At 41.4% G+C, this 23,053-nt stretch overlaps 2 protein-coding genes across 3 annotated transcripts in view; one reads left to right on the top strand and one right to left on the bottom strand.

Annotated features, from left to right (window-relative positions):
• ift80 (intraflagellar transport 80 homolog (Chlamydomonas)) overlaps positions 1-14,246 on the top strand; it is a 56,051-nt gene extending 41,805 nt beyond the window's left edge. Inside the window, exons 14-20 of one of the 2 annotated variants that reach the window (XM_080888610.1) lie at positions 6,617-6,749; positions 6,891-7,038; positions 8,673-8,844; positions 11,072-11,161; positions 11,327-11,499; positions 11,727-11,850; positions 13,634-14,246. In XM_080888610.1, the coding sequence (XP_080744736.1) occupies positions 6,617-6,749; positions 6,891-7,038; positions 8,673-8,844; positions 11,072-11,161; positions 11,327-11,499; positions 11,727-11,850; positions 13,634-13,744 (951 nt within the window). In that variant the 3' untranslated portion in view covers positions 13,745-14,246. Of the gene's footprint in view, positions 1-6,613; positions 6,750-6,890; positions 7,039-8,672; positions 8,845-11,071; positions 11,162-11,326; positions 11,500-11,726; positions 11,851-13,633 lie in introns of both variants that reach the window. The other variant, XM_080888609.1, reaches the window with a different exon arrangement.
• Positions 14,247-17,440: 3,194 nt separating this feature from the next.
• c15h3orf80 (chromosome 15 C3orf80 homolog) lies at positions 17,441-18,534 on the bottom strand. The gene has a single exon (XM_080889637.1). The coding sequence runs from the start codon at positions 18,238-18,240 to the stop codon at positions 17,593-17,595; it is 648 nt and encodes a 215-aa protein (XP_080745763.1). The 5' UTR covers positions 18,241-18,534; the 3' UTR covers positions 17,441-17,592.
• Between the last annotated feature and the right edge of the window lie 4,519 nt (positions 18,535-23,053).

The following is a 23,053-nucleotide window of genomic DNA, read 5'->3' as shown; positions in this document are numbered from 1 at the left end:
GTAACCTGTGAAAATGGCAACACGGAAGCTAAGATAAAAGAATCCTTCGCTCCTGTGTCACGCAAAATCTTTACAGGAACTTTATGAACATCACCCGGGAGTGATACAAACCCATCGGACACAAAATCCTCAAACCCCGAATAGCTCTCCAAGTCAGACTTGGGCGAAACTGGCGTCTCCCAAGAGAGTACTGAAGTTTCCCGTGCAGGAATTGTAAGAGCCGCAGGCTTAACCTGTTTGCCTGTACGCGCCAACTTGCTTTTCAACAAGGGACATTCTGCTTTCCAGTGTCCATCGCCATGGCAGTAGTTGCATGCTTGACCAAACTTACTGGGCTTCACACCACCAATGGCCTTCGCAGGGTCCGATGACATAAACTTAGTTTGACCAAAAGCTCTAGCGGGAGCACCAACTGAAAAACAGTTTCTACCAACCTGCCTCTTATGTGCCAAGATATATTCATCTGCCAATTTAGCAGCGTCAGAAACGGTTGTCACTTCCCGTTCAGCAATATAAGTGGCAACCACAGGAGGAACACACTCTTTAAACTGCTCCAATACCATCAACTCACATAAATCCTGAAAAGTTGTCACTCTCAGTGCCGAACACCATCTGTTGAAGTGTTTAGTTAAATCCCTCACAAACTCTATATGCGACTGCTTATCAGACTTCCTCCATGATCTGAAACGTTGACGGTAAGCTTCTGGTACCAACTCATACGCCTTCAGAACTGCATCTTTAACAGTAGCAAAACTCCAACAATCAACTGCACTGAGTGCTGAATAAGCTTCCTGAGCCTTTCCAGTCAAAACAGACTGTAACATAATCACACAGTCAGCTTCTGGCCATCCTCTCAATTCGGCAATGCGTTCAAAAAGGGAGAAAAAGGCATCTGGCTCTCTTTCATCAAATTTCGGCACCAAGCGCAAATTATGCACGACATCAAAAGTTTCAACTCCTTGTGGAGAAGACTCTTTAGCCTCAACACCACCTGATAACTTGCCCGCCCTGATTAGGTCTAGCTGATACTGCTCTAGCTCCAACTTTTCCTTTTCTTTTCTTTTTTTTTTTTTTTTTTTTCTAAATGACATCAGAAACAGCAGTATGCGACATTACGTGATGGCAGAGCTTCAGTTCATCCTTTGTCATTTTTTTTTTTTTTTTTTTTTTTTAATAAATAGGACAGGGGGAATGAATGAGAGAAAGAGGGGGAGAGAAAGAAAGAAAACCAAAGGGGAGAAGAGACGGTGAGAAGGGGGGGGAAGAGAGAGAAAAAAAAAAAGAACTCCTGGGTCACCTGTATGGAGGAAAAAACAAAAACAAAAAACAAACAAAAAAAACAAACAGAGGAGACAGCAAACAACAAAGAGCAACATAATAATAGAGAAAACAAAGCACCATCACAATAAACTAGCTAGTCATAGATATCAATATTTACTAAATAATAAACGATATTGTGCAGCACGCAAGATAGACAGCGCACAGTGTGCTTTGAGGCAGCAGCCAAGAAAGCTTTAGTCCGCGTCTGTGAATACCCATGTGTGCATACCTGTGTGGATCAGCATGCTTGCATTCCAAAGGTTTCTCCATGTAATGATCTGCTAGGGAGTGTGGGGGGGCCACAGCCCTGTCCTCCAGGGTGTGAAGCGGGTATGGAGGAGATCAAAACTCCAGACATCCAGAGGCCCCCAGAACACAAGAGACCATGGAAGACCAACAGAGGGGCAGCCGCGCCACTGTTCCAGTAAGAGCTGAGGAGAGTCCCAGATGAGGGCTCGCCCAGCAGCCGCGGAGCAGAAGTCAGGGGGAGTTGCAGTGACGCGCCCGTGAGCTCCGCCGGCCCCCAGCTGTGCCTGAGTGACCGAGCCCCAGGCCGAGAGGCCGGGGGCACCCCACCTCCAAAGGGGCCCGAGCGAGCCCCAGGCCCCAGGCCCCGACAAGCGGCCGCCAAGGAGTGAGCCGGTGTGTACCCGGACGCCCACCCCCAGACACAAAGAACCACCAACGCACCGACACCTGAGGGAGTCCGCCACCGGCAGGGGAAGTGGTGGTGGGTAGAGATAGGCCTCCAAACCTTGGAGGGCCTGAGGTGTCCCCAGAGAGGTGGCGTCTGATACCCAACCTGACATATAGACAGACATACAGGCACACACAGACACAAACATCCATTCCCACCCTCATGCTCTCATATGCACTCACTCCACACTCAACCAACGTGGAGACAGACATAAAGAGACGCTGTACACACAATCACACTCCCCAAGCGTACTCTACAAACCGGGTCTAGGTACCCTTGCCCCTGGAGGGGGGAATTGCACCCAGACCCAGGTGGTGTTACCCTTTTCCCTGCGGTGGGGAGAGGCAGACCACCCCGACTCCGCAGCAGCAGGGAGGCCCCACACCCCAGACCGCAGTCGGACGGCCAACTCCTCCTACTAGCCCTCCCGCTCCAGCAGGCCGCAGAGAATGGGGGTGGGAGAAGACTCCAAACCTCCCTCCACCCGCTCATTGTAGTGTTGATGCATATGTGTTCTAAGGTGCAATTAAAACCCAGGAGGGCTTTAAACTTTTCCTTTTCTAAAGAATGCCTTACACAGTCTTTCTCAATGCTCAGCTTGTCTCTTTCCATTTGTAAGAGTAACAACTCCTTTTGCTGCTCAAAAGACAAAGCAACGGCAGTTGAGACCACAGACTGATCAACCTCAGCCGCTAAGGTTTTCATTTTACCTGGCAACACGCCTTTCTTTACTAATACAGCCTTCAACACTCCTTTAATCTCATCTTTCAACCGTTTATCTCCAACGTCGACATCATAATGTTCAGCAAGTTTCAAGAGTTGTTCTTTAGTACAACTATTCAAGAGTTCCTCCGATGGAGACTGAACAAAAGCATCAACAGTAGCCATAACAGCAAAGTATTGATTCTCGACATGCAATTGAAAACAGCACTTTCCCACTAACTGCCTAACCAAAATCTACTTAACTAAAGCCTAGTCTTCATGCAGTTACTTACGGTGGGTACTTATGCACTAAAAACCGCCAGAAAGAGAAAGGCAACTGCACAAACAGCGACCCCCTCAATCCTGGGGACGTGCTCCCGAGACAACTGCTCTAACCGTGTTCACCGCAACAGAAATTTCAGTGAATGATTCTCGAGAGAAACACTCCTTCAACCTAACAGGGAAAGCACTGATTTTAATGATTCAATAATCAACACAGCTCATACGCTCCAAAGTTGACACAAGACAGCACATCAACACTAACTCCAGTAAACTTAAGTCTACAGCAAACAACAGTATTAACATGACTGCCTCCACTCAATCTGCCTAACCAAATGGCCTCCCAAACAATACACAGCAGACCCAGAATATCAAAGCACCACAAATAACCAAACTGATCAGCAATCAACTCAATAATTGCCTACAAGGCAAGTCCTAGCCAAGACACAACTAGACAAGCAGCTGCAAACAGACCAGCTCTCAATCAAATGTTAGAAAGCTTACCAAACCAGGATAATTGCACAGACGATCCCGGGCGAGCCGCCATTTGTCACAACCCGGCTCATAGGAAGTGACAAACAAATGGGAGACCACACACAGGTTTTTAAAGACTGTAAGACATATTTAATGAAAATAAGGTAAAGCAACTTAAACACAATTTAAAGGACATAACAGCCATAACTGAAACTTCCTAATGAACATGACAAGTGCCAGAGAGAGCGTCAAAGCCAGCCACCACTGGTTCAGTCAAGGTGTCTTTATATACACTGGGACTGGCCTCTCAGGTGTGCTGCATCAATAATTGGGTCAGCTCCACCTACCTGCAAGAAACAGGTAAAAGAAAAAGCAAAACACAAGGCCAGCCCACTGGCCGTCACACTTAGTAACAATAAATACCTTTTTTTTAAAACATGGCCTTATCATGTTAAAGGGGCAGAATTTAGTGCATGATCTGATCAAAAAGGGATATAGTGAAATTTATGTGTCCTTGTCAGTGCTGCTGCGACCTTGGTGACAAACAGTTGTGGTTGGAAGTTTCCATACACTCATCATGGGCATAAAAGTCATGGTAATTCGGGGCTTTTAATGATTTCTTTGAAGTGTTCTTTTTCCAGAATGCGATGATTGTAAAGCATACAACTTTATTGACATTATTTAGGATTTTCTCTAATACACATGGTCAAGTATACATAGAGGCTCAAATGTATACATACACTCACTTAAATTGTTTATTAAGTGCTGTGAAAAGTTCTACAATGTATTTTAACTTGATCTATCTATCGAGGCCTATTATGTCTGGTAGTTTCTCTTTGTCAGCATTAAAATAATTTGTTTGACAGCATTCATTGGACTGACCAATACTCAAAAGAATTGGAAGGTCCAAGGAATTCAATGAAGGTCTAAGAAGGATAATTGCAGATTTACACAATTTGGGAAGATTCTTTGTAGCCATTTCTAAACAACTGCAGATTCCAATGTCATTATTACAAATAGTTGTACTTACTCACAAGTTATTCTGATGTCTCACGTCTTTAACGAGGTCTGGTAGAAGACCACAAGCGTCACCCTCAGATGAGAGGAAATTAGTTGGGATGTTCAGAAACAACCCAGATTCAAGCCTACCATGAACTTTATACTGATGGAACACCCGGGAATCTGACCAGTTGTTAGAAGCTTGTTAATGGCTACCAACAATATCTGATGAAGGTGTAACTAGTTAACGGACATTTAACATTACTGGGGCTACACAGTGGCGCAAAAAAGTATTTAGTCAGCCATCAATTGTGCAAGTTCTCCCACTTAAAAAGATGAGAGAGGCCTGTAATTTTCATCATAGGTATACCTCAACTGTGAGAAACAAAATGAGGAAAGAAAATCCAGAAAATCACATTGTCTGATTTGCAAAGAAATTCTTTAAAAATCACACAATGTGATTTTCTGAAATTTTTTCCCTCCTCATTTTGTCTCTCACAGTTGAGGTATACCTATGATGATGATGATGATGGTGAAGCCTTTATTTGTCACTTACAGTTGCCTGCAGCAAAATTGGACCTCTCCCGACCATACATACAATACACAAACATCACATCAGGGAGACAGGTCAAAACAGGTAGTGTAAAGAAAAACAATGAAATATACAACACAATAGAGGATGATATGATAAAAATTACAGGCCTCTCTCAACTTTTTAAGTGGGAGAACTTGCAAAATTGGTGGCTGACTAAATACTTTTTTGCCCCACTGGATCTATGTATTTGAGCCTGTATGCATGTTTTTTGTCCTGTGTGGATTAGAGAAAATCCAAAATAAATTCAGACTTGTTCACCCAATTCTAGTGTTTTAAAGCCATTAAAGATGCATGCTGTTTAATCATTCTGCTCTGGAAAAAGAACATTTCAAAGAAATCATAAGATCAAAACTACTCGGACGTTTGTGTCCAGGATGAGTGTATGGAAACTTCTGACCACAACTGTATTTGTACCATTATATGGTTTTTAGCCAGGATAGCAGCCTCTTTTAGCTTCCTCATCAAAAGTTACGATCTATAGCTCATCAGCAGGGAGAATTTGCAGACTTACCTCAGCTAGTGATTACTGTGATTAGGCCAAATTAATTTTAATATAAATGCTGCAGTGATCACTTTATCTAGAACTTTGAATGCTATTGTTTTCCATGAGTAGAGGTGTGCTAACGGGTCTTGCTAAATAGCATTTTACAGTGTAGTTTGATAGATTATTTTGTGGAATAACAGGTTACATTACACATACACCCTGACCCTGTGAAAGTCATTGACCAAAAGGAAAAGAAAAAAAGTTTGAAACTGCTGACTGTAAATCTTTGTCCTGGCATTTTTTTTTCCATTGCTGTAATTGTTGAAATGGGGCTGTGTTAAAAGCATTTTTCCGCATTTTCCGCAACCTTAGGATCACCTGCTGAGGAGGTTGACTTTTTTCTTGCAACCTTCAAGCTTTAGTGAAATTCAGTGATGATTCTAATTGCTAATTTCCATCTATACATACACACAGTTTGTTGAAATTTTAGTTTTGGACAGTCTGATTTAGAAAATATAGAAAATCCCAAAAGATTAGAGACAATAAAGACAAAAGAAAAAAAATAGAAGATGGGGTTTGGAATCAAAGTGAGAGTGAGAGAGAGAGAAAAGAAGAAAAGAATTAGAAAAGAGGGAAAAGAAGTAGAAGTAGCAGTAGTCACTGTTTGTCAGCATGGCTTTGTCTGCCAGCACGATGCAGCTCCAAGATACTGGACCAAAGCCAGCTAATTCTGGCCAGAAACACACACAGACACAGGTTCTCTCACTCACTCTCTCTCTCTCTCTCTCTCTCACACACTCACACACACACACACACACACACACACACACACACACACACACACACACACACACACACACACACACACACACACACACACACACACACAGACTCTCTCTCTCTCTCCCTCACTCTACAAGCACACACATTTGGCAGAAAGACTGTTGGGTCACGGTATAAACTGCCTCTCCCTCTTCCTTTCTTTTCCTGATCTTTTGTCCTTTCCTATTCCCACTTACCTATTTACTTGTTTGTGTGTATGTGTGTGTGCATTTCCATGTAGCAGGAGGTGTTGGAGATAGCTTTGGATCAGTGTGGCCCATCTACTGACAGGAAAATTGCCCTGATAGACAAGAACCGTGACCTTTATTTGACCACCGTGCGTCATCTTGGACGAGAACCCAAAATCTGCAAAATTGGTGAGACATGGAGGGAATGCACTTAACAAGATCGGTGATGACTTTCTTTGTTTTGTGTGTGTGTGTGCGTGTGTGTGTGTGTGTGTGCGTGCAACTAAGGTTAGATTACTGTAATAGCTGCATGCATCTTCTATCTTTTAGGTAGCATGGTTCATAGTATGGCCTGGAATGATGCTGCTAACATCCTGTGTGGAATCCAAGACAACCAGCTGACAGTGTGGTACTACCCAAGTGTTGTCTTCACTGACAAGGAATTATTACCGAAGACACTGTGCATAAAAGATGGCAGGTAATTTCCCTGGGCTTTCGCAAAGCCCCTGGTGTGACTAATTAATAAACAATTAGTGTCTATGCTTTGACACACTGGGTAATGCATTAGTGAGAGTGATTGGTCATAGGCCAATGAGTTGTTTTTCAAAAAGAAAGGTTATTGTTGTTACAGGTAGATGCAAGTGGATGTAAAAGGAAAACAAAATTAAGGTTCCAGTAGGATGTGAACCAGCATCTCCTGGCTGTTAATTCTAATAGATGTCACACCACCAATCCTCCAACCTCCTTATGAGGACTTGACACTTCTGTAAAATGATCCTGTTAATACTCAGTTGCCAATTTAACCATGTCTGGTGCGTCAAAGCACCAACTCTAAAAACCACCTTACGTGGGGAGATTCTAGAGGTTCTGACAGAGAGGTATTATGCAGTACAAGAAATGGGGATGAGAATTAATTGGTGACTTTAGCATGTAACAGCTGATACCATTCACCAGAATGGCGAGTAAGTTCCTATTACAAAAGCAGCAAAAGGTTATATTCAAGTTTAAAGTTGGCCAGAGTAGATAGAAGTATATAAGAGAACCTCTCAGTGCCCTTGCATTTTCATCTGAGAGGTTTCTGGAAAAGATGTCAAATATGAACTAAGAGCAGAAATGGAGGCAGCTTTTCTGTACCTTTTAACTCATTCTCCAAAGCAAAATGCATATGGCCAACATCTATCAGACTGTGCAAAGCTTTCTGGCCAGAACTCCTCAGCGTTATCCAGCATTGAAGGCAGAGTGCCTGCACTGTCAGTACAGGCAATTGTAAACTATACTTGTGTCTGCTACACTAATCTGAACACTTGGTTGTAAACTTTTTGTGCACATTTTGGACTCACTCACTGGTTTTATTATTGCTGTTTAGTGCTCAAGCAGGCAGAAATTTGAGGAACACCAAAGTCTAAGTGGCAAAAGCTAATAAATCATCAGAAACTGCAAATTTCTGAAAGTTTCTCTTTAGGTTTGTTGGATATACACCAGCCACTTTATTAGATATACCTGTTCAACTGCTGATTAACACGAATGTCAAATTGGCCAGTCACGTGGCAGCAACCCAGTGCATTTACATATTTAGACATGGTCAAGGTGACCAGCTGAAGTTCAAGCTTAGCATTGAGAATGGGGAGAAAAGTGGTTTAAGTGACTCTGAATGTGGCATGGTTGCTGGTGCCAGGCAGGCTGAGTATTTTAAAAGCTACTGAGATGTGTCAGATACTATCATGTCAACATGTACCAAAATCTCAGAAGAATGTTTCCAGCACCTTTGAATCTGTGCCATGAAGAATTAAGCAGATCTGAAAGCAAAATGGGACCTAACCCAGCACTAGCAAGGTGTATCTAAAAAAATGACCAATGATGGTGTTCTACAGGAAGCAGGACGCCCTAAGAACAGTACAGGTTACAGTGGTACCATGGCTGTTGGGCCATTTTATCAGGTTTACATATGCCGTGCTTGTAGAGGAAACTGGTAAAATCTGCACTATTAATGAGTCTGTCGAAGCAGCGTCAGGAATCATTTATATGTTATTTATGCATAACAAACTCATTTTTTCCCTCTGCCCTCTGTCAATGCAGTATTTACTGTAACAAACTGTGTGTGTCTTTGCAAAGTGAATTCAGACGTGCACCCCAAGTTCTAAACTACATTGGCACCAAAGTGACATTACGCCAAGGAGATGGTTCATTGGTGTACAGCAGTGTACTACCCTTTCCTGCCCTCCTGCATGAATACAGCATCTCTGCGCGCTGGGAGGATGCACTGCGCCTCTGCTGCTATGCAAAAGTAAGATACTGGAAATGTCTTTTACTCTTTTCTACTTGTGTCAGTGATTTCTATATGTGCTTAATGTAAGTGATGTGACATCATTGTACAATTGGTCTCAGTGTTTGTAGAACTGTGTATGTCCTTGCATTAGCTGTACAAGCAAAGCCATAGTGAGCATTAAGCTTTCGCATTGATTACTACATTTCTTTCACGTTGTATTTATGTTAGCAGTTTTGTGGTAGTGTTAAATATCCTCCAGTCTTGGGGCTCTGGTACAGTTCAGCTTCCCATGGCGTATGTCACGTGTATGCATGGATAATATGTCTGAACCAGAAAGTAGTAGACAGGTTTATGGGACCTGACCAGCAGGCTTTAATTAGCTTCAATTAGCCTGGTGACTCCATTTACCAGATTAACCCCCCAGACCTCACTCATAAATACACACTCTGCTGCATGCATGTGTGGATTTTCCAAACATATTACTCACACACACTGAGCACAGTGTGAGACTGTGTCTTTGCTTAGGCAATGATGCAATAACCACAAGCTTGGAGAAACGGACAACAAGTAGCAAAGGGTGGTTGGAACAAAAGGGATGGAGAGAGGCACCAGTTTTAAGAGCTTTTTCCTTGACCCCATCCTCTCGGCTTCTGGTAAGCGTTTGGTGGCTTTTCCCAGAACCACAGTTGTTGTCAATAAGTGCTCACCTGACAGGAGTCAACAGAAACATGTTATAAATTAAGGCAAGAAGCACAGACCTAACATACAGTGACTAAAGTTTATAACCTAACAATTAAGTAGGCAAAAAAAGGTTTATTTCACGTGAAATTGTTTCACGTGAAGTTGTGTTGTCATGTTTACGATCTCTGGCAAGTCCTGCCGATGATATTTGTTGTTTGCAGGAGTGGTTTCTAATTGGAGCTGTTTTTCTTAGTGATGGATACTGAAAAACGCAGGAGATTACAGAGTGGTGACTCTGGAGTTCAGTTTGCTCAACTGCTGGCCCATTTGTGGTCAAATTTTAATTAATCCAGCTGCAGGAAATAAAGTGGCGACACATTTGTTTACATTTATAGTTGTTTTGTACTGCAAATACCTCCTGTTTTTGTGTGTGTCATGCATGTTTAAAGACTTGGTTAAAGTATGAGTAAAGTGTACCAGAATGCATTGAAGATACAGTCGTACTCTATCCTTATGCCCACTGATACATCCTCTTTTCATTAAGTGCTTTTTTGCTAAATATGTCATTTGTGAATGTGGCCAAAGGACTGAATTTTTACTTCATCTCTCCATAGCAATTGGTTTCTAAAACTAAGTAAGTAACAGCTCAGCTGTTACTTGGTTTATGTCCACCAAGATGAGATTTACAACATACAGTACTAGGCAAAAGTCCCCCCCCACCACCACCACCACTTCTTTATATTTTGTTGGGAAAATTGGAAATGCAGTGCAGTGATTCATTGAAACATGTGCAAAGGTGCATGAAAATGCAGGATTAAAGGGAGTTTTTGCAATTCTAACCAGCTTAAAAGTCAGTATGTGGTATGACCACTTTATTCTTTGACACTCTTGGTCAAACTTTCTTGTCTAGTCTTCAGGAATAGTTCTTCAGGCTTCTTGAAGGACATTCAAAGCTCTTCTTTGGCTGTTGGCTGCCTTTTATTTTATCGTCTATCTAGATGATCCCACGCTGCTTCAGTAATGTTGATGTCTGGCTTTAAAGAGACCAATCCATGACTGATAGTGTTTCATCTGTGTTTTTCTATCCCAGTGTGTTTTTATTGCATTGGCATTGTTATGATGAATAATTAAGCTGCTGCCAATAAGCTTTCCAGACTCTTTCAGATATTTTCAGATGTTGCTCATCTGCTGTAGATGGGTTTTTTTAGGCCTGCAAGTTATTTTGTCCTCCACTTGTCCAGTTTCCTTTTTTTTTCTAAAGCACACTCTGCAGAGATGCCAAGTTTTTGGCTAATAGCTCTTTGGGATTCACTTTGGTGGTGCAATTATACTATTTTATGTTTGCCAAATTGTGTTATCTTTGGCATTTTTCATAGATTCAGCAACAGAAAACGGAACAAATTATGTGTTATTATTACAGGCTGCTGATAGCAAAGGGTGTAAACACCACACCGTTTCCTCCCTTGAGTTAGGTGCCTTTTTTATGCCATAGGTCGATATTAATTAAAGAAAAAAAATGGTTTCATTAAAAGATGCTCTCTGCTGTTGTTCCCTTTATCCCTAGGACCAATCTTTGTGGGCATGTCTCGCTGGCATGGCAATGGCAAACAGAGAGCTGACTACTGCAGAGATGGCTTATGCTGCCATTGGAGAGGTAAGAGCACTGCTTATTGGCTAGTTCAGCTAAACACAAGTGTTGTAAACCACCAGAAAACCATAAAAAAGAAAATTCAGTGAAACTTCAGTGAATCTGTCAGTGAAAAGAGATACTGTATTTCTAGCTTCTCTCTTTGCATATCTGCTGCTTCACCTCTTTCAGTTACCTAGAGTTCAATACATCAACTTTCTAAGGGAGCAGCCATCTAAGGAGTCATCGTTGGCCCACATGCTGCTGTTCAGTGGTCAGGTCCAGGAAGCTGAGGCTGCTTTCTTACAAGCTGGTCTCATCTACCAGGCCATACAAGTCAACATTGACCTTTATAACTGGGAAAGGTATAATTCTGTATATATGTGTTCATGTTGGAAATGTACAGCTAGTAAAGAGACAGTATAAGCAGTTTTGGGAGATTTTTATTCATGTATGTATTTTTTGTATTTTTGGCTGTGTAAGGATTTTGTTTTATGGAGGTAGTCTAAACTTAGGTTTTAAAGAGTTAAGGTGAAGCATATTTGTTCACAGAGGATGCATGTCTGTCTGCATCATGTCATCTTGTGTCCAGGGCATTGGAGCTGGCAGTTAAACACAAGACCCATGTGGACACTGTGCTGGCCTATAGGGAGAAGTTCCTACAGAAATTTGGCAGGAAGGAGACCAATAAGAGATTCCTGCAGTACTCTGAAGGGGTACGTTATGGTGGCCTGTCTTGCTGCACTGTATAAACTGACTTGGTCAGCAACACACTGGAAACATTTTTAGCTGTGGATGGTGTCTATTTCTAATTATTTCCCATGGGTTATCAACTTTGTTTGCTCTGCTAATACACTCTAAGTGGCCTTAAAAAAAGTTGGTTTAGGGAAAAACTATGTTACCTTAGCATTTCTGTTTACCATCCAATCAGAAAAGCCTACAGCATTAAACTGCAAAAGGAGGCAAATCTCTAGCTGCACCTGACCTATTTAATCCCAAATATTGCTTGCAGTAGTGTTACTGGAGTGCTTATCACTGCAACAATGCCTAATATTATAATTATAGTCTCAAAGTACAAATACAATAAAAAAAGTTCCATATAACAAAAAGAATCACAGAGACTCTGTTGGTTTTAAAAGATGGTTGAGATGGTTAAAACCTTCTTGTAAACTGGTTAAAGGAAAGAAAAATCCATTCTGATTACCGTTTGACTTTGTTCTTTCTACACTTGCCGTCATGCCAAAAATGTTTAGGTATATATATGTACAGTTTTTGTTTTGCCTCTGTTCACAACCACAGTGGAGTTTGGCCCCATTGTCAGAGGCTCAGTGTTAATTTAGACAGACGAGCAGTTAGACGAGGCCTGTTTCCCTGATATTTCATTACAAATGAGGCAGGCATAACATCTGAAGCTGAATCAAAGTGCAGTCCCTCTCTCAAGACTCTTCATGCAAGTATTAAAAATGCTTAAAATAACATAATATGTAAAATCATGTTAGTCTGATCAGTTAATTTTGAGCCTCTAAAAAATGGGGACCATCTGTAAAAATGGCTGTAATTTATAATAAACTGATGAATAAACTGTTAACACCAAACTTATTTGTTAACCCCTTGAATTAAAGCTGAAAGTCTGAACTTCAATTACATATAGTTTTATTTAAAATCCACTGTGGTAGTATAGTGAGGCAAAACTATAAAAATAGTGTCCTTTTCCAAGAAATTATGGACCTAACAGTGTCTACTCTTCCCAAAAATGCTAGCTTCCAAGATGAACTGATCTTCTGTGGACAGTTTGTTTTTAATCCAACTCTTAAAAAATTGAGAGCGACACAATAATGGAAACTACTGGACTGTACAGATGGTAAATATCCATCTTTAATAGGATGATCAAACATGTGCCAAAGAGATAAGAGAGTTGTTTTGGGGTTTTTTTACACATCTAAAACTCTTCCAGTTTATAGTGTTGGCGCATACAATAACCAGACCGTACTAAATCATATCCCATGTAAACAGCTGACCCCGAAAAACTCAGCAGTAGGTAGGATTTCAGCCAGACTGCAAGGAAAAATGTGTGCATGTGACTTCAACCCATGTGATCACCACTGGAGGTTAAAAAGCACCATTATCATCCTACACGACCTTCCCAACTCCTGTAAATTGTTCAGTAAACATTTCTAATTTTAAAAGTGTTTGCAGTACTTACACTAATTACTCTTAAACAGAAAGAACCTACTCTAATGCATTACAAGTTGCTTTCTACTACCCGAGCTCAGCCAGCCTTACAGTTTGGAGGGATTTACAGACGATCTAGCAGCGTCTTTCTTAGCGTATCCGAGGCTAACATTTGAAAGCCAGTGTTTTAAGACGCTTACTATAACTTGTTTTCCTTCTCTTTTAATGGGGGATAACTCCCATTACCAAATGCTTCCCGGAACTGTTTATCAGTTAAAATAGTGTTTCTTACTTTCTCATTTCATCTCATCTTACTGTGTCTTCCAGGTTGAAGTGGACTGGGAAAAAATCCAAGCAAAGATAGAGATGGAGTTGTCTAAAGAGAGAGAGCGAGCTGCTAACACCTCTGTGAGGAGCAGCGTGGCCTCACGCCGTTGATTTTTAAAAATGTTTTTTATTTTTTTAAGAGGGTCATGTCCACAATAAGTACAGCAAGTACGATTACCTTCATGTAAAAACCAAAACTGAACAATTTTGAGATTTTGTGATGTCTGTGATGCCTGACTTACACTACACACATAGTCTTGTCAAGTTACATATAAAGCTTTAAACAAAATCGCTTATGTTACTGTTACTGTGGGTGGCTGATAACAGTTTTTTAAGGCTGTCTGTATTTCTGACCAACAGACCTGTGGCCTTCCTGTTGTAGTGACTGATTTTGAGTGAATCAAGTTTAAAGTTAATCTGTTTTCATTAACAGTTAAATAGGTATACGCGTTCATCTGTAAATTTGTATAAGTGTTATTTTTGTCATGTTTCAGTTTGTTTTTTTACATTAAAATATATTTTTATAGTTTACACATTTATAGTGTTGCCTTGTGGAAATGCGAGAATGTCCATTAATAAAGCATGTGAACCATACTGTATGTATTGATCCAAAATGTCCTGTTTCTTTGTTTTCCCCTTTGTGTCGTGACACTTTACTGGTTTTATACAAGGATCAGGGACTGTCTTTGAGGTCTGAGATTTATTTTAAGCTTTGCACATGCACCCTGAAGGTATTTCTGTGTGCATGCGTGTTTTCACAGTCTTAAAATAATGCAGGGCTTCTCTTTTTAAATTGTTCTTGTATTTCCTCCGCTGCTGAGGTGTGAAACAGACCGCTTGCCACGGAGCTCCACCCCCTGGTTGGCAGAGGGCCACTACATCAGCAGAGGGTAATAGCCTATTCATCTCCACTAGTGGTCCAGGAGGATGAACATCTTTCTCAGGGCTCTTCAGAAAGGACTCCTATACTATGTCATGAAGATGCAGATGGATATGGTAGAAAGTGAACAAGATGAAACAGTGAGTGGCAACAGACACACATCACAGAAAACAGTAGGAAAATCTCTCTCTTGGGTTGGGTATCTCTTGCTGCTTATTTTTTTTTCTTAGCAGTTTTCCTGTAGTTTTGGTCACTTCACTTCTAAAAGCCTTTTTTTATTTCTGTCTTTCCACCAACTATCTATCTGAACTAATGTATTTTTAAGAGCAGACAAAATAAATCATTAATTAGTCATTGAGGTTAAAGCTAGTTGGGTTCACTGAACATCTTCCGTGTTCAAATTCCACATAATACAAGAGTAGTGACGATTTTCCTGTAATTTAACACAAAGCAAGTGAGCATCATGTGCTTGGCGTCAAGCACGCTTTATCCAAACAACTCCTTCACCTCAAACCATATAGATGTGAGAAAACAGCTAAATGGTGGAACTGGATGACCACGTTTCACATCCATTACTGGGAGTGGCCACACACAATAAACAGCAACATGTGAAATCAGTTCATGCTTTCTCTTAAACCATGCATTGCGTGATATACCTGATTCACTCAATTCCACGCCTCTACCTTCAGCCATATCTTAATGTTAAGAATATAAAAGTCACATTTAGATTAGACTTTCTGTAGTTTTGAGTCCCAGTGGCAAATATCTTACAATGAAATGGCCAGTGTAAATATTTCATATTTTTGAAGCTACACAGCACACAGTGCCAAACAGATGCTCTTCTTTTATTAAACCATAGAAGTGTATATCTATATTCAAAGACTGGCTGGTTCTCATATATTAAATTGATAGCCAAGCTCTCCCAAAAATACACTTCCCGGATGTAATGCAGAATTTATGAGGAGGATAGAGAAGGATAATGCTCATTGATTTGACATTTTGAAGTTTGTCTGTTCTTTATACCAGAGAGCTATACGATAACTGAATTATGGGCTCTGATTCAAAACCCACTGAGTGTACCAATACTGTATTTATCCCTGTGTTTTTATAGATTTGCATCTCCCATGAGCGTATATAACTATCCTCTCCCCTGAGAGAAGACATACAGCTTTACTGTTGATGTTTACAAATGGAAGTCAGTATATAGTGAACTACACTGACTAGGAAGGAGAAAATGAAACGCAACAATCACACTTCTCATGGGTTCATTAGCCCTCAAACATGGCCTCATGCCGCTCAGGGTCTCAGATCCTTTACCTCATCTACCCATCAGTGGTTGTTTTAGTCTGGATTTAATGCTTTTAAGTCCAAACTCCAGCCGCCCACAAATGTCCCTCAGGAAAAGAAAGCCATCAGTGATCACTACTGGCTCTGCCATTATGGTCAGGCGATATTGGTTTACAAAAGCCACCACAATCACACTCAGACTTTTAGAGTTGGGATCAACTCAGGGTCTCTAATTGTAAAGGCTAGCTTTACAGATACGGTTCTGCATTGTTCGGAATGATGAAAGATGAGCACTTTGGAGCTTCTGGGATAAATCAGTTTAGTTGATTTGATAAGCTGATGGTTATTATCTGCTTTACACCTGCTCTTGTATCTTTAATGGGATTTAATTTGGTGCACTGTTTATATGCAAACACCTCCTTTTCATTTCTGCACAACAAACTGAAAACATTCGTCCATCTTGAAGTTGACGGGCAAATAAATTGAAAAGTGTTTTTTCTTTCAGTTCATATGTAAAAAAATGCAGATCTTTCAGAACCTTCCATTATTGTGAATTCGAAATGATCCAATACTGTTCGTACAACAAAAGACGTTTGGCTGGCTTACATCCAGCAGTAATGCAGATTCTCATTAGAATTTTTGGCCTGGCCCTAAAGATAAGACAATACGATATGGAGAGTGTGACTATTTACCAGACACCCAGTCAATCACAAGGTAAAGAAATACTAAATGAACAAAATTGCCTTTTCAGTATTATGGCATTAATTCACAGAAAGCATGTTTTCTCAAAATCTTCTTAGTTTTCAGATGAGCTAAAGTGTAACTTCTTGTTTCTTTAGGACAGTTAGCATCTGCAAAAGCAGACTTGAATGTATTCTCATCTGGCATCTTCAAATCCTTCTGCTTTAACAAAGAAAGAACATTTTCTTCAATGCCGCGTGTGAGCTAGTATTTTTCTGTTTTGCTCCTTGGGACAGCAGCTATCTTCTCTGACATGCCTTCATAAAAGTGCAACTTTAGCTCTTATCAGTCTGGAAGCTGTAATCTCATTCATATTTTTCTTCTTCTTGAGTTCATAAGCTGGGACCTGGGGCAGTAAGGCTTCACTCACAGGAGAGATGTCAAGCATTGAGCAGGTCATTTATATAATGCTCATCTATCAGCTCCCAGTGAAGTGTGTATGTGGGGGTAGATTGCTGCCTTCATGCTGATAAGCTAGACTCCAGGGCTGGCTGGTTTTAAAAAAAGTGTCTCAGAAAGAATTATAACAGATATTTCCCTAATCCTTTCTCTCTTTCAGTCCATGTCTAAGGGGACTGAAAAAACTATTTTCTTTTTTTGGATGCAAATTTAATAAAGAAAAGGCTCTACAAAATAGTATGAGAATTTTTCAGGTTCGGCAGTATATTAAGCACTAAGAGAGGACCTCAGTTTGACAGGAAATCTGTTTCATGCTGCCGTTAAATTGAGGTGCTGAAGTTTGAAAAAAGCTTAATGCGATTGTACTGGAGCCAATTTAGCTATTCGCAACACAAAGCGCCTCAATTTCAGCCTCCTCCGCTTACTTTATAATCTGCTTTTCATAACCCAAGCGGTCATTTGCATACAAAAGGAAAGCAGGTTCCTGTTATCTCAGAAAACACGTAGTCCTGCATTTTTCTCAGCCTTCTCTTTTATTCTTTACATTCAGGAGTATAATTGCACTTGTTCGTTGTATCTCTGCAAGATTTTTTTTACCCTGACTATATTAAAATAAGAATAACAATGTTTCTGTAGTCTTGCCCAGTCTCCGTCAAACAGAGTTGGATGTCCTTGGGCTCTGAGGTCCTGAGACCTCCAGGGCAGCCAGCCTCTGGTCTCCGGATCTCGGTCCTGTTGCTCTCCCTCTGCCCTGGCCGCCACTCTCGTTTTCGGACAACAAGTTCTCACCGGACCGGTCTCTGTGCATGTCTTGCATGCTTTCCTCATAGGTGGGCAAATACTTAACTTCGTCATAGGCCGGCAGGTTTGGAGAGGCAAAGCCCCCGAGGTTGTATTCGGGGTACCGCTCCAGCAGGGAATCCTGGGACGCTGATGTGTGTCCGTGAAAGAGGGACGGCTCCTCGCCGCGGTCGTGGTGCGGGTGCCGCCGGGGCCGAGGGCAGATGATCCGCTGGATGAAGTAGCCCATGGCAAAGAGCAGCAACAGGATCAGGATGCCGGACAGCTTCCGCGTGAACCAGCCGACGTTGTCGAAAAATGCGTGGATGGAGAGCTGGCAGCAGCTCACCTTCGAGCTGGCACTGGTGTTCCCTGTGACGGTGGGCGGACAGCAGTGCTGGTTGACGCCGCACTGGACCTCCCCACAGCTCTGGGCGGCTTGACATGCAGAGATCAGGCATGCCGACAGAAATGTGCCAGTGTATGCTGTCCGGCCGCCGCCCGGCACACGGGGCATCATTTCGGGATCCCCCAGGATGGAGCAGCTATCGGCGCGTCTCCAGTACGCACGACGTCGTATCGTTAAGCCCGCTCAGGTGTTGCAGGACTGCCTTTCCTTCCAGCTGTTCGCGAAATATGTGCTGTCACAGCTTCTGCAGCGAGGAGCGGGACAGCAGGTGCCCCCCCTCCCCCTGCTGAGGACGACCTGTCTGCTTTAGTATGAGCGATCGGAGTGGAGCCACCTCAGTGTCTGAAGGCAGCAGGGATGAGATTCATGAATAATCTTACATCATTATTAGGTGAAGATATCTTTATTGGGTCCTAGCATGTCCTTACACCAGTGAAACCCGCAGATAGCCAGCCTGTGCTCCTGGTTACATATTCTGCCTTAACCTGAAGTCTCCTGCACAAAGACACATGCAATCTCACCAGTTTTCAGACATCAGCAGCCCCCCTCTCTGATCACTACGTGCAATGTTTGCTGCAGAGCATCATGATTTATACTTTAAAGATCCAATAAAGAATGCTGTAGATGTAGGAGGAGGGGTGACAAGAGGAAGGAGTGAAGATATTGTGCCTTAGTACCTTGTAAAATTTAAACAAGTCTTTGTTCTATAGTGATAGATTGAGAGCAGAGGTCCTTAAGCCAAGGAACAGCAGCAATACTGCAATACAGAATTAATTAACTGCAAGTAAACATCCTGCATTGGAAATGTAGGATAGTGCAGATTATGTACAAATTCACTTAACAGTAATATGAATGATAGAAGATACTATGAAGTATTTGTGGATGAGTAGGATATCAGTGTTGGCTTTGGTTAAGGTGGAGCTAATGTTTCCCATATTGTCCCAAGATCATCATATGTTTCTGAACTCTTTAGGCTAGTATAAATTAATAGAAACCTTTTATAATGTAGAGAGGTAAACAGCTGTAATATCTGAGACTGACACGTCCCCAGATGCCACTTTATGATCCATTGCACCCGAAAGACTTTAAAACTGTCCCATCACTGAATTCTGAACCAGGTAAAAACCAGCACTGGTGAATGTCCCTGACACAAGGCGCCAACAGCTCCAACCGTCTCATTAAAAATGCAATGTGGATTGTAATGGCCCCCATTAGATGAGTGTCTGGATTCCCATTAGTTCAGTATCACCCTAGAGAACCATGTGTCTGCAGCATTGAAGAACATAACCATAAAACTAATTCCTTGCTTTAAACGATAGTCTCTGTGCCCCGTGTGTTAATTTATGCTAAAGATGTCCCTTTGGATAACATCCAAGAACAGCGGGCTCACTAAGCTGCTCCTCAAGTCCTGAATATTAACTGATTAATTAAACCACTCTGCTTAATTTGTTGTCTTGCAATGAATTAGCGACTTGAATAATTTTCCGCCGTGGTTGTATAGATCGACCAGCATCATTTTTCAAAGGCCTGTTGTCCTTTTCTTTTTCTCTCTCTTTCTGCGGTGAATAGCATTTATGATATTAAGACATTACAGGGAAGACTACAGCCTCTGATTCTATTTTAAAAGACAGGGTTGTACTGATAAATATAAGGACTTTAGAGTCTTTTGCAAAGTCTACATTGTTTAAATTGTGGTGAATCCTTTTAAATTACAGGAACATTTCACCCTGTCTTCATGTTACTGTTTGTTACTGATAGTCAGTCTGTATTCGTCTCTTTCCTAAACAAGGCCTAATGCACAATACACCAAATCCAATTACTGGACCATTATGACATGAAATTCAGTAGAAGAAGAGCACCATGCAACCTTATGCAGCATCGTATTTCTTTCTGTAATCTACCTCAATTAGGGAAATGTGATCACAGGGGCAACTTTCCAACCAAATAAACAATCAATAGCCTGTGGACCATGGCTCTGAGAGTTCAGAAACCCTTCTCAGTTCTCCCCTGTTTCGTTTTTCCAGCAAGTCTGCTTCTCAGGAGGGCTCTTATTGACAAGCACAGAGAACAACTGCTATTTTTGATCACAGCTTTCACTCTGTGCAGTGTCTGGAAGGCAGAAAAATGCTGCAACCTGTACAGTATGGAGGAAAAACTGTGGATATTTGGCTTTTAACTGACTCAAATCAAGCCAATTTGAGCAACTATATAGATAAGAATGTAAATAAATCTTTTTATCCTGAAGAAAAATCAAAGTGTAAAATGAATTATTTATTTATTTTCACTGTTCATCTGCACGATTGCCTTGCCCCCCTTGTCTTTTCTAGCAGTTTCCAGCAAACACATCAAACCAATTGGAGACCAACTACATCCCACAGGAAACATGAAAATAACATTCACCCCCCTCTTTATAACACATAGTATATTTATAGTTTGGAATATTTGATGTACACAAGTAGAAACCCTGATCCTTGAAGACAAATTCAGAATGCAACAATGGATATTTTATATGCAGCAAATCTGTTAACACCAGCAGCACAAAGGCGACTGTGTTCCTGTTGCGTTAACTTGCACAAAGTCTCAGCCTCCTGTATGGCCAACAATCGCTGTGATAACACTTTCACTATTCTATATCACTGTAATAAATACGCCGTCCTGTGTGCTTCCATTAATCTGGCACAAAGGTCTCTTGTGTTGTGCTTAATAATTCAGTCTTGTGGGGTCCATTAGCCGTGTTTAATGATGAATGGCAACGTTCATTTTCATGTGTCGAGGACTCTGATGTACGGCCCGCCCAACAGTCAATGTCATGCTTATCATGTTTGCATTAATTATGAAACAAAGAAAGCCTTGTCCGGCCTCTGGCTTTGTTAATGGACCCACTGATGGTTCTGGGTTTCACTTTATTTGCTCCAGAGCAGAAGTCACAACCTCAGGGTTACTGCCCTGAGATCAACTTCAGCCTCCGTAGCTTCTTTTCTGCAGCATTTATGGAAACAATGAGATTTTTTTCCTTTGAATGATAGCAGTGTTTCAGGTCCACAAATATACATTATATAAAGGATTTCTTTCTGTGTGATCGTACCTAAGAATAGCTGCGTCTGGCTTTGCAGACAGGGGAGGATTGATGCATAAGTTTTAGCTTGTTTAACATATTAGTGTATGAATTCGGTATCTGTGCAGGATATGAGTGTGGGTGTCATCAGTGCTGTGTATTCCCATCAGCTTGAACTCTAATAAAAAGCAGGGCCTGCAGTCAGTGAAGATTGTGTGAATCCAGAAAGTCCCACACCGCAGCTATTTCACACCCACATACTTCCTCTAATCTTATCGCTCTGCTGGCTCGGAGGTCTTAAAGTGTACGGACTGTGCATGTTGAGAGTATGGGGCAACTGTATTTATGTTTGAGTTTATTTGTGTGGGTGTCTTTGTATGGTTTCATTCTTTTTCATTTTTTTCTCTTCTTTTTTTTGCATAACTGGACAATGTGGTAGACAGAGACACGAAAAATGGAGGCGAGAAGAGATGACGTGGCACAGGTCACGGGACAGACTTCATTTGAAATACACCATAGTGTAAACTTTGCGCCTTTGAACAAGCATGTGGTAACAAATATACTTGAGGGAAAGTGTGTGCCTTAACGAGCACCTTAATGTGGCTTGCTCTCCCAGCTTTGTGTAGTTTTTGGCAGGGAGATGAATCAGAATCCAGACTTCCTCTGAGAACGAAGACTTAAAGAAATCCTCACCAGAAGACAGAGGGGTAAAATCCCTTCTCTGTCTAATGGGAATTACTTAGTGCTCTTAGTAAGTCAGATGTTTGGAAGGTTTGTGCTGAGCCAAGCTTTTTTTTTCACTTTATAGTGAATAACCATATAAAGCTGCCCTTTTGATGGGTAATAGCATTAATTTATTTGACTCAGCATTGTTGCCTTCTTTGAAAATTTAAATATTTTATGTGCAAATGCCCTCTCCACAGCCACATAAGCACAAATATTCTCTGTGTAAAACAAAAAAAGTATTAATTATGTGTTACTTTCACTCTACAAAGAAGAAAAATGTTTTTTTTATTCTTTGAAGGTGACTTTTTTGTTCTTCTCTTGCATTAAGTTTTGTATGATTATCTAGCTGAGAGGGTGGGAGATTGCCATTTAATTCTCGGTGGCTTTCTGTAACCACACATTTAATGTTTGATTGGATTTCACATATATCTAATGTACACACATTCAACCTCAGACATATTTAACTGAGAAAGTTCTTATCCCAGGGAGGTGACTGTGGTGTATTAAGGGGGAGCACAGCTTTTCCAAACCCACCCACTTTTTTTCCGCCCTATAAGATAACCCATGTACCACCCAGCTGCAGATGACTCAGTTACTGTTACTCACATACACACACAAGGCAGACACCTGGGGGTTAAATATAGGATAATTTTACCATTCCCACATGTTCTGAGTGGGCGTGGAGGTCAGAGGATTTTCGACCCCCTGCCTCCACACCCCTGCGCTGAGACACACTAAAAGGAGGAGGTGGTCTGTGTCTCAGAAGGTGACTATGGCTTTCAGCACTTTTACCAAACGCCCACATTATATCCCAGGATTCCTTCTTCTCTTGCCCCTGAAAACACAGCGTTCCCTGAGGGAACTCTCAAAATAAGGCATTAACAGCATGGAGGGAAAGCGGGATAGATAAAAAGAGAAAGAGGCCATGACACAACACACATTATACAAAACGCTGACGGGCTTAGTATAGAGCAATAAGTACATAGACTGTGTAAGCAATGGGAGGGTGTAAACTAAAGCGACAGGAGAACAGAAGAAGGGTCACCTAAAAACTTGTAACCAAGCTCCCCAGAGGCCATGCAGACACTAACTTCTCTCTCTCTCCCCCCCCCCTTTGCCTAAATTATGACCTCCATTCTTCCA

The sequence above is a fragment of the Rhamphochromis sp. 'chilingali' genome, assembly GCF_963969265.1.
Source record: "Rhamphochromis sp. 'chilingali' genome assembly, chromosome: 8".
Lineage (NCBI taxonomy): Eukaryota > Metazoa > Chordata > Actinopteri > Cichliformes > Cichlidae > Rhamphochromis > Rhamphochromis sp. 'chilingali'.
This window is presented reverse-complemented; position numbering and strand designations above follow the sequence as displayed.